The sequence below is a fragment of the Thamnophis sirtalis genome, unplaced genomic scaffold (genome assembly GCF_051295495.1).
Source record: "Thamnophis sirtalis isolate CommonGarterSnake01/CBP01778 unplaced genomic scaffold, rThaSir2_p1.2 scaffold_2, whole genome shotgun sequence".
In the NCBI taxonomy this organism is placed as follows: domain Eukaryota; kingdom Metazoa; phylum Chordata; class Lepidosauria; order Squamata; family Natricidae; genus Thamnophis; species Thamnophis sirtalis.
In genome coordinates this window covers 58,183,650-58,199,618 of record NW_028261382.1, presented here as the reverse complement: position 1 = coordinate 58,199,618, position 15,969 = coordinate 58,183,650, and the positions used below count along the sequence as shown (strand labels likewise).

The 15,969-nt window shown below is 45.1% G+C and overlaps 1 protein-coding gene across 3 annotated transcripts; it reads right to left on the bottom strand.

Moving 5' to 3' along the window:
* Nucleotides 1-584: 584 nt before the first annotated feature.
* Nucleotides 585-15,278, bottom strand: RFC5 (replication factor C subunit 5). Of its 3 annotated transcripts, none has more exons than XM_087705681.1 (11): nucleotides 15,168-15,278; nucleotides 12,942-13,006; nucleotides 10,969-11,105; nucleotides 9,697-9,776; nucleotides 8,305-8,378; nucleotides 6,524-6,683; nucleotides 5,561-5,642; nucleotides 4,922-5,051; nucleotides 4,118-4,195; nucleotides 2,686-2,740; nucleotides 585-1,363 (listed from the first exon to the last, which is right to left on the bottom strand). In XM_087705681.1, exons 1-11 carry the CDS (start codon nucleotides 15,227-15,229, stop codon nucleotides 1,267-1,269), a joined length of 1,020 nt encoding a protein of 339 aa, XP_087561807.1. In that variant the 5' UTR covers nucleotides 15,230-15,278; the 3' UTR covers nucleotides 585-1,266. The 3 variants fall into 3 exon arrangements, with proteins under 3 accessions (XP_087561807.1, XP_087561810.1, XP_087561809.1); XM_087705684.1 differs by having other exon boundaries at nucleotides 10,969-11,100; nucleotides 15,168-15,241; XM_087705683.1 differs by lacking the exons at nucleotides 12,942-13,006; nucleotides 15,168-15,278 and adding an exon at nucleotides 12,817-12,931 and having other exon boundaries at nucleotides 10,969-11,100.
* Between the last annotated feature and the right edge of the window lie 691 nt (nucleotides 15,279-15,969).

Below are 15,969 nucleotides of genomic sequence, written 5' to 3'. Positions count from 1 at the left end.
TCGGACATTTTTTTTAACAAAAAAACCAACTCAGGATACAGAAGGAAACAATGATAAGAATATCATTATTGAATCAGCTAGCGGCAACTTTTTTGGTTATTCTGGAGGGATTTTGGCTCCTGTTTATCCACTGTCTAGGAAAAAAAATCAGGTTTGGATCTTCTCCATGAATGCAAACGTGGAATTGGAAATCTTTCCTGCAACAATGGGCCACTGGATGAAGCTTATGCCGTTTACAGGGAGATGGGAAATCAAAGCTGTGCTTTATTATTATTTTTTGCCTGGCTTGAACGGGGAAACACTTTGTCAGTAAAATAAGCAAAGAGGTACATATCAAGATTAATGATCTCAGAGCAGTTTGGGGTCCCCCCCCCCAGAGAGCAAAACGACCAATGATGGATAAGCAACGAGAAGTTTCTTGTGTTTGGAACAGAAACACAAAACCGAACAAAAGTGTGGTGATATTTCGGAGGACTAAGGAATTCCCCAAGTGAGGGAATACGTGCAAATTGCACCATGAAAGAGTTTAATAAGCGGACGGCTTGTGAAATTGGGAGACAGGATGAGAAGAATCTTACGGCCGATAGAAATCAAAGAGAGTTTATTCTGCTCAGATGGTTGTAAATTATCATGGTCGGAGCCTGATGGGGGATCTGAATTATCTACCAGATGTTGGGCAAGAGGATCGTGTCCTGCTTATTATAAGGAACTTCCTAAATCTAAATCTAGGAATTTCCTTATAATAAGAGTTGTCAGCCAGTGGAATAGTGGGGTGGGGGGGACGGGACAGCTGCTCCTTCCTAGTCACTCGAGGTCTTTAAGTTCAGAATTCAGCAGCAGTTGGACTAAACAATCTCTGAGGTCCCTTCCAGCTACACGATTGTATGATACTTTCATATAAATGAATTTATTTTGAACAAGATTGGGGAGGAGGGTCAGGGTGGAGCTTCCCGAAGTGCTGATGTGAATGTATTTCGAGACATTTTGAACCAATTATATGATTCCAGAGACATAATAAATGAGAACCCTCGCCCTGAAGCATCTTGAAGATCATTTCTTGTTAATGCAGACTGGCAATGATTCTGTCCAGATTGGTTAAGGAGGACCACGCTCTTCTTCTGCGAGATCCTAAGAAGCACTGAGAATGATCAGGCTTGTAGGACGCCCAGAACTGTAAGGTTTTGATGGGAAGGGTCCAGATGAGTTCTAAGGACAACCCTTAGGTACCCGGGTTGTAGTTCAGGCCGTGGGAGAGTAGCTTGGTCCTCAAGCCTCAGCTACAATCAGATCTCTGGTGACCTGGAAGGCAGCTACAAGAGACCCCAGTTGGATCTTCTCATTTGTCCCTGTGGCCAAGCGGTGTCTGAAAGACAATGGAACAGGAGGTGATCGATCTTGCGCAGAACCTTTTCTAAATTTGATTTAATTTGATTTATTATATTTGTATGCCACCCTTTTCCCTCGAAGGGGACTCAGGGCAGCTCACAATTCAAATCAGGGAAGGGGGTACAGACAAAAAATAAAACAAAACATAACAATGCATAATTTAAAAACACACAACAGTCATACCATTCGAGACGGGGGCAACAGCTCTTTAGCCCCAGGCCTGTCGGAACAGCCAGGTTTTAAGGGCTTTGCGGAAGGCCTGGAGGGTGGTGAGGGTTCGAATCTCCATGGGGAGTTCGTTCCAGAGGGTCGGAGCAGCCACAGAGAAGGCTCTCCTCCGGGTAGTCGCCAGTCGACACTGGCCGGCGGATGGAATTCGGAGGAGGCCTAATCTGTGGGATCTAATCCGTCTAGTGGAGGTAATTGACAGCAGGCGGTCTCTCAAGTACCCAGGTCCAATACCATGAAGGGCTTCATAAGTGACAACTAGCGCCTTGAAGCGTATCCGGAGACCAATAGGCAGCCAGTGCAGCTCGCGGAGGATAGGTGTTACGTGGGTGAACCGAGGTGCACCCACGATCGCTCGCGCGGCCGCATTCTAAAGAAACCTATTTAGCTTGCAAAGAATATCCTACAACCGAGTTGGCGAACCTCTTCGGCATCAAGTGCCGAAATGGGAGTGTGCGCTGCTCTTCCGGGGCAGCTGCTCTTCCGGTTTCCTGGTCTTCCGGTTTCCAGCACTCCCGCACACGTGAAGACCAGCTGACCAACCGGAACCCGAAAGAGCAACAGGCGGCGGCTTGCGTGCCTGGAGAGATGGCTCCGCATGCCACTTCCGGCACGCGTGTCCCATAGGTTTGCCATCACGGTCCTACAATGTTAAAATTCTTCAAGTTGGCATGAAATGTAGTAAGGCAAGTTACACAGCGAGCTTAGAGCCTATGCAATTCTGTGATGTTGGCATTCTGCGCTTCCTGAATAAAGAAAATTCAGCTTTTTGTAGGGAAGCAAGCTTCTAGTTCTCATAGTTGCAGGCTGGATGAACCTTGGCAACTGTAAGGCTCGAGGACTTCAACTCCCAGAATTCCCCAGCCACCACCATAGGGTCGTGCATAGAGCAACTTGACACAAAATCAGTGCTTCCCCAGTTGTCGCCTTCATATTCTCAACACTGCACAGGTAAAATTCACACGTGCATTTTTTACTAGGAGTTGGAAGTCAGCGCACCAATAAAATCTTAGCCTGTGTCCACATTATCCTAAATATGTGAAAAACAATTGTGCATTGAGGAATACTCACTCCACATCTGCCATCTTGATCAGCAGCTGGATCCGAACAGATGTTGGGAAATCAACTGTAGGATGAGAGAGAGCACAGGCAGCCTTTTACAAAAACGATTCCCCTTCATTGTACCTTAAAATAGCCATATCAATAGCACTGGGTAGTTTACAGGGTTCCACCACAATACCGCGAAGCCCTTATCCGCAGAGACATAAGCGCGAGTGCTAATCCGCGCCGTCCGAATCGCTAAAGCAAATGCGACCTTACCGCGCTGACATAAGGGCGGAGGGCAAATCCATGCCTTCCAAAGCACTCAGCCTAACCTAACCCTAAAGCAAACCCCTAAACCTAATCCTAACCCTTACCTTAATTTAAATCGGCTTTCTGCCACCGCGCTGTTTTAAAGCGCCCTTCTGTCGCCGCGCTGTTGTCGCGGCGGTGATGACGCGCGGTGATGTCGCGGCTTTAGCGACGCAGTTTTATCACCGCTATTTTGACGAGTGCGGTTTTGTCGTGCCACGAGTTTACAGAGTCAGCATCTTGCCCCCAACAATCTTACATACCACTGTGAAGTGGTATATAAGTCTCAGTGCTATTTCTATTGCTTCTCTATGTCAGGGTTCCAAGTAACACCCCCAAGGCTTAAGTTTCCTCAAAGTTCCATTTTATTAGAGACGTCCTATTGGTGCACCTGGGAAAACCCGAATCTGAAAGTCTCCCAGGTTTTCCCCACCCAATTGAAAGTCCAAGTCCCTGCCCAGCACCCACATGTCCATCCCATGGTCCAATCAGGCCCCGTCCAAAACTGGATACCTTCCAGTCATGCCACTCCAGGTGCAGGGCAAGACGTCCTTGACTCTCTGAGAAAGGAATGCTATTTTGACTATATATCTCCCATTCTCCATATAATCCTCCCCCCTCTCATTTCCCCACAGCATAAATGTCGCAGGTTGGAAGGCCCAAAGGTTAAACAATGACATTCTACTCAATTCTACTCTCCTATTCTACTCTATACATTCCTATTCTATTCTACATTTCTATTCTATTCTATTCTATATTTCTATTCCATCCCTATCCCTATTCTATAGCTATGATGACACAGTGGTTAGAATGTAGCATTGCAGACTGAACTCTGCCCACTGCCATCAGTTCGATCTTGACCAATGTAAGGTTAATGCAGCTTTCCATCCTTCCAGGTAAAATGAGGACCCAGATTATTGGGGGCAAGAGGCTGACACTATAAACCGCACAGAGAAAACTATAAAGCACCGTGAAGCGGTATATAAATCTATAAATAGATAAATATAAAGCGCTATTACTATATCCATCCGCACCAGAAGCGATGAGCAAAAACAGCTCAATAACATTTCTGTCTCATCCAGACTTCCTGAGGTAAATTTTTGGCGAAATACTAAAAGAATGACACACCGGCACCCCAAAGTCGTTTTACCTCTGTGAACAAACAAATGAATTTCTGTTAGAATGTCTTGCAAAGCCAGGCCCTTCAAGGTTTTCAGTTCCATGATGTCTGAGCAAAATGTCAAGAAGAAACCAGTTCCATGGTTTCTATTCTATTCTCCTTTCCTCTCCTCCTCCTCCCTATTCTATTCCTATTCTATTCTTTCTATTCCTCTTCCTCTTCCATTCCATTCCTCTTCCATCCCATCTTTTCTATTCTATTCCTCTTCCATTCCATTCTCATTCCATCCCATATTTTCTATTCTATTCTTTCTATTCCTCTTCCATTCCCATTCCATTCCTATTTCATCCCATCCCATATTTTCTATTCTATTCTTCTTTCCTCTCTCTTCTTCCCTATTCTATTCCTCTTCCTCTTCAATTCCCATTCCATCCCATATTTTCCATTCTATTCTATTTCTATTCCTCTCCCATTCCCATTCCATCCCATATTTTCTATTATATTCTATTCTTTCTATTCCTCTTCCATTCCCATTCAATTCCTATTTCATCCCATATTTTCTATTCTATTCTATTTCTATTCCTCTCCCATTCCCATTCCATCCCATATTTTCTATTCTATTCTATTTCTATTCCTCTCCCATTCCCATTCCATCCCATATTTTCTATTCTATTCTTCTTTCCTCTCCCCTTCCTCCCTATTCTATTCCTCTTCCTCTTCAATTTCCATCCCATATTTTCTATTCCATCCCACCCCATACTTTCCATTCTATTCTATTCCAACCCATTCCGTCCCAGTAAGCCACCTGCACACTGATTCCCATTTGAAGGATACTGCGGTAGGCGGAACTGAAGTCCAGATTCAGCATCCAGTCCAGGATGTTGGCGATATCAGACTTGAGCGGCTGCCCCGTACAAGTGTAGACGGTCTCTTCGGTCACTTGGCCAAACGCCATGTAGGTGCTCTGCAAGACGGAAGAGAGAGAGAGAGAGAGAGATGAGGAATCACTGGTTTGTTGGCTTGGGCCCAGTTATCAGCTGCTTTCAGAGTCGGAGATCAGTGGGCCAGAGGAACAGCTGGAGCCTGTTCCCAGTGTGCGCATGCGCAGAGTTGCAAGACGAAGGGAGCAGCTAAGGAACAAGGGTTGACTTGGGAGTGAGGCCACAGGTGGATGAGGAATGGCCCCACCCAGAGGAAATAAAAGAGGAGCAAAAGGGGAGTGGAGTTTGCAGGAGGCCATTAGTTCCTTCCTGCATTCTTGCCAAGTATTGCGGCGTCTGAAAGATCTCGGCCTGGCCACTTTCCAAGCCTGATAAAAGGTCGGTAATTGTGGACTATCTTGAAAGACTTTGGGAGAGGAAAGACTTTGCTGGAGAGGAATTCACTGTCAATTAAATAAAAGGCACTTATCGGGACTGACCTAGGCTTCCCCAGTGCTGCTGGGGAAGCCTAGGTCAGAAGAGGAAGACTTACCTGCAAGATGTTCAGAGATCTGCGCATATCGCCGTTGGACAGCGTCACCAAGGCTTTCATTCCGTCATCGCTTACATCAACGCTGAAAGAGCAAAAGAGGGACTGAATAGGCCGCTGAGAATCCTGTGGTTTCCTCCACATCCACCCCCTCCCAGTGATCCTACACAATAGGTCGCACAACTGTGAAAAGCTCACTCTTTTCATCCAGTACTCCTGGCGAGGATTCTGGCAATTTTAACGTTTTATCAATATCATGCCCAGGGAGTAGGGATTTCTACCGGGGAGTAGAGATAGCTGGGGGTAACTTGTAGCCAAAACAACGTTATTTCTTCTGGGAACCAAGGACGTTCTCACCAGCACCTGGAGGGGTGTGGACCAGAGCCATCCAGATTTTGGAGGGTGACCAAAAGGGGGGGGGGAAGAGAACTTTGCGCTTTGAATTGGGTCGGGAAAGCCTGGGGAGATTCAGAGTCGGGTTTTCACCAGCTGTACCAATATGACATGTGGCTCAGGGGTTAAGACGCTGAGCTTGTCGATCCAGAAGTTTGGCAGTTTGGCGGTTCGAATCCCTAGTGCTGCGTAACTGAGCTCCTGTTACTTGTCCCAGCTTCTGCCAACTTTACAGTTCGAAATCATGTATAAAAATAGGAACCACCTTTGGTGGGAAGGGAACAGCGTTCCATGTGCCTTTGGCGTTGAGTCATGCCGGCTAAATGACCATGGAGACGTCTTCGGACAGCGCTGGCTCTTCAGCTTTGAAACTGAGATGAGTACTGCCCCCTAGAGTCAGGAATGACTAGCACATATGTGCGAGAGGAACCTTTTCCTCAATAAATCTACACTTTGAGGAACCCTGCCTTGGAGTTTTGATTTCACCTGGGCTGTTACTCGGAACCTTGTCAATTGGAGCAGCGAGATCTCGGACTCCCTTCTGTCGTTCCCTCCCTGAGGCTTTTTACTCACTTCTCCTTCTCAATAACATGCTTCAACCGAGGGACCATGAGTTCTGGCGTCAAAGGGCCAAACCGGAACCTGGTGCATCTGGATTGTAGAGCTGGGATTATTTTGGAGAGGTAGTTGCAGATCAGGCAGAATCGGGTGTTCTCTGTGAATTTCTCAATCACTGGAAAAGACGTGTGTAGGCAAAAGTTTAGGTTAGTGCGGCCAGATTCATGGCAATCTTAAGACAGGCTATCAAAATTACTGATATGTCAACTGCGTACAAGGAGAATTTGTATAAAATGTTTTATAGGTGGCACGTCACCCGAAAGATCGGCTAAAATCTTCAAAGACAAATCAACTAAACGTTGGAAATGTCACCAGACACCAGGGTCGTATCATCGTATGCGGTGGATATCTACAGAAGCAAAAAAAAATACTGGGCAAAAATCCAAATGTGGTTGGAGAAGAAGAGGCAGCAACATATTGATCTAAAACCTGAACTGTTCTTGTTGGGTATCTTGTCAGAAAAATATAGTAAGGAAAATGTATATTAGATTATTCATGTAACAACTGCACTAGAATTGTATTCACACAATATTGGAAGGGTGAAAAGATCCGCACAGATGAAAACGTGATTTAAAAAATATTAGAATGTGCAGAAATATGTGTGTGTGTGTGTGTGTATTGCATTTGTCTCCCTTTATTTATTTATCAGCACAAATGCAACACAAATGTAACAAGGCAACATAAAAAAATGGCTTTCTGCCTGGATGGCTCCTAGGGTGAGTCGAAAGACAGAAAAGGGAAGCAGTATGCTCCCTCCCATATTTGGGCATACCAGGGATTGTGACACCATACATACATACATACACACATACATACATGTGTATGTGTGTTGCATTTGTGCTGATAAATAAATAAAGGGAGACTAGTATAGATCTATTTCAAGCTATTTAGCTCTCATCAGCTAGCCATACCCTTACTGGGAATTGAACCTGGGCTGTATTACATATCAGGCCATTGTATTAGTCACTAAGCCACAGGCTCTCCTCCTTTATCAGCTAAGCCAGGGAAATAGGTATGTATTGTGTCACAACTCCTGGTATGCCCAAATATGAGAGGGAGCATACTGCTTCCCTTTTCTGTCTATCGACTCACTCTGGGAGCCATCCAGGCAGAAAGCCATATTTTTATGTTGCCTTGTTACATTTGTGTTGCATTTGTGCTGATAAATAAATAAAGGGAGACTAGTATAGATCTATTTCAAGCTCTTTAGCTCTCATCAGCTAGCCATACCCTTACTGGGAATTGAACCTGGGCTGTATTACATATCAGGCCATTGTATTAGTCACTAAGCCACAGGCTCTCCTCCTTTATCAGCTAAGCCAGGGAAATAGGTATGTATTGTGTCACAACTCCTGGTATGCCCAAATATGAGAGGGAGCATACTGCTTCCCGTATTCTAAAAAAATGGCTTTCTGCCTGGATAGCTCCTAGGGTGAGCCGAAAGACAGAATAAGGGAAGCAGTATGCTCCCTCCCATATTTGGGCATAATGAATATGGTGGTAAGCTTTAATTATTATGACACAAAAAATTAGTACCCAGATGACACACTGTTTAATGAATGATGAAATGTTTGTATTAAAAGAAAATTTTAAAAAATGGGGGGAAAAAAGAGGCTAAGCTGTCCTGTTGGGCCAGCAGATCAAGATGGCAGTCATCAAAAAGTTAACGACAATCGTGTCTAGGATTGTTAATCTTTGTAGCATCCCTTTCTGGATGGAATGGGGCATCAACTCACCACGCCTGAGAGCATTTTGTGCATCCTGGGTCATGGCGTCGGCTTCATCCAGAATCACCAGCTTAAAACCTCTCCTAACAGGACAGAGAAACAAGAAATGGGAACTCTAAAATTCAATGGACTTCATTGGAGAGCCATGGTGGCACACTGGTTACACTGTAGTACTGCAGGCAATTTCTGCAGACTGCTGGCTACTTGCAATTTGGCAGATCGAATCTCACCTGGCTCAAGGTTGACTCAGCCTTTGATCCTTCTGAGGTCGGTAAAATGAGGACCAAGATTGTTGGGGGCAAATAGGCTGACTCTGTAAACCACTTAGAGAGGGCTGTAAAGCACTGTGAAGAGGTATATATTGTCTGTCTGTCCTTCCTTCCTTTCTTGCGCCATCCATCCATCCATCCATCCATGGTGCACAGTGGTAAATCTACAATATTGCAGGCTAATTCTGCTGCTGCCAGCAGTTCGATTCTCAGCAGCTCAAGATTGACTCAACCTTCCGTCCTTCCGAGGTCGGTAAAATGAGGACCCAGATTGTTGGGGGCAAGAGGCTGACTCTGTAAACCGCTTAGAGGGCTGTAAAAGCACTACGAAGCGGTATTTAAGTGCTATTGTTATTGTGCTTTGTGCTCACCCATTGATCACTGATTAAACCCATCTAGTTGTTGTGCTGGCAGCAGATTCGGACAGTGAGGAGGTTGGGGAGGAACATGGGCCAGTCCTGGAGGGTGGGGAAGGTTCGGACGAGGACTCTACGTCAGAGGCAGAGAGAGGGCCAAAGCTGTCTGGCAGTTCTCAGCTGCCTTTGGAGCTAGACAGCAGTGAGGCAGAGGAACAACTGGAGCCTGTTCCCAGTGTGCGCATGCGCAGAGCTGCTAAAAGACAAGAACAGCTCAGAAATCATGGTCAACTTGGAAGTAAAGTCAAGGTGGATGGTGAATGGTGAATGGCCCCTCCCATGGGAAATAAGAGAAGCAAAAGGGGAGTGGGCTTTTGCAGGAAACCATTCGTTCATTCGTTTCAGGAGTGTGAAGATCTGCCCGTGAATCTCAGAGACTCTGTGCCAAGTCTTTCCTTGCACAGCACTGCGCTTGGGAAAATATTGACATGGCAGCTTTCCAAGCTAGATAAGGTCTGTGATCATAACTTCACCTTTGAAAGACTGTTTGCCAGGCCTTGGCTGAATGTGAATGAGAGGAATTCACATCCGTTTAGTAAAAGGGGTTTTGCCGGGACCAGAACTCTGCCTCGTGCTTTTTGGGGAAACCTAGGTCAGAACAATTGTAGGAGAGGATGGATAGATACAGACAGACAGACACATATGTATCTGGCCAGAACATCGTCTGTTTCCAAGGAATTCAATATGCAGAGGAGAAAAGTCTCAAAGGTGCTTACTTGAAGATGGTTCTGGTGCTGGAAAAATTCAGGATAGGCCCTCGGACGATATCAATGCCTCGGTCGTCAGAAGCATTCAGCTAAACAAAGGAGGAATGTACATTAAGAGCTGGGGTGGCACAGTGGTTAGAATGCAGTGCTGCAGGCTAATTCTGCCGACTGGCAGCAGTTCAATTCTGAATGGCTCAAGGTTGACTCAGCCTTCCATCCTTCCGAGGTAGGTAAAATGAGGGCTCAGATTGTTGGGGACAAGAGGCTGTAAATTGCTTAGAGAAGCTGTAAAGCACAGTGAAGCGGTGTATAAGTGCTATTGCTATCTATCTCCATGTCTATCATCCATCCATCATCTCTAAATCTATTTTCCTATCTTTCTCTCTATCTCTCTCTCTTATCGATCTATCATCTCTACTTCCTATCTATATTTCTATCTATCTATTATCTCTATATCTATCTTCCTATCCATCCATCCATCTATTATCTCTATATCTTCCTATCTAGCCCTCTCTATCTTCCTATCTATGTATCTATCTATGTATCTATCTATCATCTCTACTTCCTATCTATCTATGTATCTATCTATCATCTCTATATCTATCTTCCTATCTATCTATCCATCCATCCATCTATCATCTCTATATCTTCCTATCTAGCCCTCCCTCTATCTTTCTTTTTCTATCTATCTATCTATCTATCTATCTATCTATCTATCTATCTATCTATCTATCTATCTATCTATCTATCTATCTATCTATCTTACCTACCTACCTACCTACCTACCTACCTTCCTTCCTTCCTTCCTTCCTTCCTTCCTTCCTTCCTTCCTTCCTTCCTTCCTACCTACCTACCTACCTATATCATCTCTATATCTTTCTATCCATCTTCCTATCTATCTTCCTATCTGTCTGTCTTTTTATCTATCTATCTATCTATCTATCTATCTATCTATCTATCATCATCCATCTACCTACCTATTTACTGTATTTATCTCTATAGCTATCTAAGAGATATGGTGGCATATTGGTTAGAATGTAGAATTGCAGGCTAATTCTGCCAATGAGTTTTCCAAGTCTTTTTCCTAGAGCTTTTTAATCTCCATCTTTTATAACCAAAATTGAAATGGGACTCCGGGCAGCCCGAAATATAAACACGTAGAGCAGAAGCTTGCAAACAGAATGCTGCATCCTAAACAAACAAACATGTTTGCGGGAATTTTCCCCCTGCCTTCACTGGGAAAGCGATCCCAAGTCCAGTTAAGAGCACAGACGTGCTCACCTCCAAAACCATCGAGCCGAATTCTCTCCCTGTGTAAAGCTGTTTAGCGCAGGCGAGAATCGTAGACGTCTTGCCGGTCCCTGGGGGTCCATAGAGCAGGAGGTGAGGCAAACGATCCTCGCTGATAAACTTCTGTACTGGTTGAGACACAGAGAGAGAGAGAGAGCAGAGATGGTGTCGCCCCAAGCAACAAATTTTCGCTTGGCTGACAAATCACTTCTGCTTTACCTGCATCTATTATCTATTTGTAGGAAGGGGAAGAAGGAGGAGAAGGAGGAGAAGAAGAAGAAGAAAAGAAGAAAAAGAAGAAGAAGATCAAACAACATCTAGCTATCATGCATCCTTGGGAAGAATTTGATAGGTGGACTACAATGCCAAATCCAGTTTAAACATCTGGTGAACTTTCTGACTATCCAAAATAATAACATTGTGTTTCGCCCTATGCATCTAGCAGCTTCCTGTTCTACTACGGGAGCTATTTTTAAAGCTGGGCTTATCTCTTTGATCTCTCTCTTTTCCACCATGCCACTCAACTACCGGTATCTATACAGAATTGCTTGCCTTCAACTAATTTGCAGGAGAATTTTCTCAGAGGTATATTTGAACCCAGAGACCAGGATGTAATTACTCCGCAATACGAATTGGTTTATTGATTGGCCTGGAAGCAGAGAGGCTCAAAAGGGGGGGGGGGGGAGAGTTACAGCCTGCCTTTATAGATTTATGCAAATTAGGGTCTACATGCAATTGCATAGAGCAGGAGGGTTTTTGATTAGGGATGCACAACAGCAGGATTTGATCGAATAGAGGAGGTGATTTATCTGGCCAGGTCTGTAAAAGAATTAGGAAATATATATATATATATATATATATATATATATATATATATATATATATGTATGTATGTATGTATGTATGTATGTATGTATGTATGTATGTATGTATGTATGTATGTATTTGTGCAACAGTAAAAGGCAACAGTAAAAAATATTGGGTTTCTGTCTGGATGGTCTCTTATGACGAGCTGATGGACAGAGAATGGAAGCAGTGGACTTCCTCCCATATTTGGGCATACCAGGGGTTGTAACTCTAAATACATGTATGTATGTATGTATGTATGTATGTATGTATGTATGTATGTATATGATTGGACACACAAGGAATTTGTCTCCAGTGCATAAGCTCTCAGTGTACATAGAAGCAACAAGTGATAAATTATGATCGTAGTCATCGTAAAAAGGCATTCATCATAAATCATAAGATACAATGCTTAGAGATAGTCATAGGATATTAAACAAGCAATCAACATACATCATACTAGGATACTAAATCAAACTATAAATCGTAAGATACAGGCAGCAAAGTCATAGACAAAAGAAGATAAGGAGATAGGTAATAGGGAAGAGGAGAAGAAAAATAATAATACAGCCTTACTAGATAGTGTGACAGTGTTGTGGGAATTAATTGTTTAGCAGAGTAATGGCATGTTTAGTAGTTCTGGCGTGCAATGCAAGAGAATTATAAAAGCAAACTTACTCTCTGGAAACAAATACTGTGGGGGGTAAGATACCCTTAACACCCCTCAGGGTGTGTGTTCTGTTAAGATACAGCCTGTTGTGCCTTAAAGTGGCTTCTACCGTATTGCCTTAAAATGGCTTTTTCTGTACAGCGCTGTGGAGTTGCCATGGTAACAGCTTCACAGTACTCCACAAGGGGGCTCCCTCTGGTAAGGGGGAAAATCCAACATTAGAAATTGGGGCGACATTCATGGAAGGAGGGTTGGGATAAATCAATGCCCGGGCAGCGCCAGGTTATCAGCGAGTTTAATTTTAATAATTAACAATCTCTTACCATAGTCCATACAGGTTGGGGGATTGTGGCAGTCGAAGCCTCCTGTACTGGGCACTCAAAACCGAGAGGCAGCTGCGTGTCGCTAAAGATCAGTTAAAATATTTGCACAGCTATTAAATACTTACTGGTATTCAGAATGTCCTCGTGAGAAATTAGATCTCCAAGCGTCTGAGGCCGGTACTTCTCTACCCTGCCAATAAAAATAAAATGCAGATTTTCACAACTAGAGAATCCATGTTTTGACCGAGGCTTCCCAAGAGCATGAAGCAAACTCCTTGTCCCGACAAAAACCCTTTTTATTAAATTACTGTGAATTCTACTCATTCACATCCAGCAAAGTCTTTCAAGGGAGGATTTACAGTCACAGACCTTATCTGCCTTGGAGAGCTGCCAGGCCGATATCTGCAGAACTTGGCAAGGAGTCTCAAAGAGTCACAAGCCAATTAAGCGAACTAATTGTCTCCTGCAAACTCCCCTCCCCTTTTGCTCTCTCTTTTATTTCCTCTGGGAGGGGCCATTCATCATCCACCTGTTGGCCTTACTCCCAAGTCGACCCCTGTTCTTTAGCTCTTCCCTTCATCTGGCAACTCTGTGCATGCGCACACTGGGAACAGGCTCCAGCTGTTCTTCTGCCTCACTGATGTCTGACTCTGAAGGCAGCTGATAACTGTCAGGCGGCCATGGCCCCCTCTCTGCCTCCGACACAGAGCCCTCATCCGAGCCTTCCCCAGACTCCAGGACTGGCCCATGTTCCTCCCCAACCTCCTCACTGTCTGAATATGTTGCTGGCTCTGCTGGCCGCTGGAGGGCCACACACTCTGGTGCCTAGAGAATAAGTCGGTCCCCTCTGTTTGTGACAGCCCCTTAAGTACTAAGGAAACCATGGTTTAGCTTAATGTGTAAATGCAATTTGTTGCAGACTTAGCAAAAACCTGAGCCGTAAAAAACCCTTTGGGGCAAAAGTCTAGGATCCCACTGAGGAGAATATACAGTATAAAAGTGGTGCTCCTTGTACCAGGAACGTGTATTCTATAGTCATCATGTATACCTGTAGGCTGGGAATTAACAAGAGTTGAAATCAACTTATCTGAAGGGTATTATTGTTGTTGTCAATAGACAAAATGTAAACAAACCTTTGGCACTTTGCTGCAACACACACAAATGTAAACAGGAGAATTTTAAACATAGTGCTTAAATGTTGCCTTCAAGTATGTTTATTACTGCAACAACGATTCTTCAAATCTTCCTCTTAAATCCACCTGTGGCCTTACTCCTAAGTCGACCCCTGTTCTTTAGCTGTTCCTTTCGTCTGGCAACTCTGCGCATGCGCACACTGGGAACAGGCTCCAGCTGTTCCTCTGCCTCATTGATGTCTGACTCCAAAGGCAGCTGATAAATGTCAGATGGCCCTGGCCCCCTCTCTGCCTCCAACGCAGAGCCCTCATCAGAGCCTTCCCCAGACTCCAGGACTGGCCCATCTTCCTCCCCAACCTCCTCACTGTCCGAATCTGCTGCCATGCATGTAAAAGTGATACCCATTGCCATTGAGGCACTTGGTACCATGTTCAAGAATGTTATAAGATACATCAACAAATTGCAGCTTCCTGCAATAACACGCGCAGACGGAGCATAGTACATCTTAAGAAGATACTTGGTTGATACCTAGGATTCTGGCAGCAACCTGTATCAACCATCAGCACCAGTCACTGGTAGTTGTGATGCATTTTTGAATGTCCACTTGATTGAGTTTCATGTGTATTGAATAAAGTATATAATAGTAGTAATAATAATAATGATAGTAATAATAGCAGAGGTGGATTTTCTTGTGTCCTCAAGCACCCCGTCCCACCCATTTGCTACTGGCTAAGATGTCTCTTCCTTCTCTGTGCAAAATGCTCCTTTGCAGGGTGGAGGTAAGAAAGATACAGATAGATATAGAATAACAGAGTTGGAAGGGACCTTGAAGATCATCTAGTCCAACCCCACCCCCGCCCAAGCAGGAGACCCATATACCATTTCTGACACATGTATGATACACCCCCTGGGGCTCCTTTGCCCCCAATCAGCCCACCTATTGCAAGCCCCCCTGGCTGCTTTTGCAAGACCCCCCACCTAGCATAAAACAACCCAGCCACACCAGGAAGGTAGAGCAGCGCTCTGCACATGCTCAGAAGCACTTTCTTTGCAGAATGCATGCCTGGGGATACCACTGCGCTAAGCCCCGCCATCTACAAGGGACCCCCTCCCCCACAAAGCAGGAGGAGCGGTCCCTCGCGCCTATGCAGAAGCCTAAAGGAACCCATCCCGTCTCCTAGCAACGGAGCATCTTCTCCCTCTCCCCACCCCTTTACCAAGGTAAGTTCGCGCTCCTCCCGGCCACCGTCGTCGCCGCTGCCTCCGCCGAGCGTTCCATTCTTTCTGTCTCGCTCTCTCTCCCCCCGGAAACTCCGCGCAGTCGCAATTTCGCGCTTGGCGCCCTGGCTGGCCCTGCTCTCGCGAGACTTCCGCGCGGGAGTTCCGCCTCCGCCCGCGTTGCTAAGGCCTCTTCGGATGGTCGCTAAGGGGCGCGGCCTGCACTGTACAGTGACGGCCGGGGAGGGCCGCGGCCTCCCGGCTGGCTTATAAACTACGCCGCCCTCACTTTCCACTCGCCTGGGGTGGGTTGTAGTGATACACACGGCCGGCTTTTGAGGCTCTGACGCCTAGCAGCCGCCTCCTGGGAGCCCTGCTGTGCAGCATTGCCTCTTGTTTGGGCTGGGAGGCTGAGCTGAGGGATGGGCGACCACCAGGTGATCCCATAACTTCCTTCTGAAGTGGGGAGTCTATTCACAAAAAGATGAGGAGGCCATAACAAAAAATGCAAAGCACCTCCATACCGTTATTGGGGAAAACCTGGCCTTGAAGTGTGGAGCCAGTGGCTTTTTTTCTTCTTCTTATCCCCTATTTTTAGCAATTTTAATAATAACAATAATGGCCGTAAATACTAGTCAGTTGTCAAATGTCTGAATTTCGATCACGTGACCATGTGGATGCTGCAATGGTCGTAAATGTGAAAAAACAGTCCTTTTTTCAGCGCCGTTGTAACTTTGAACAGTCATTAAAGGAACTATTGTAAATTGAGGACTACCTGTATTTCAATTTATAGACCATATG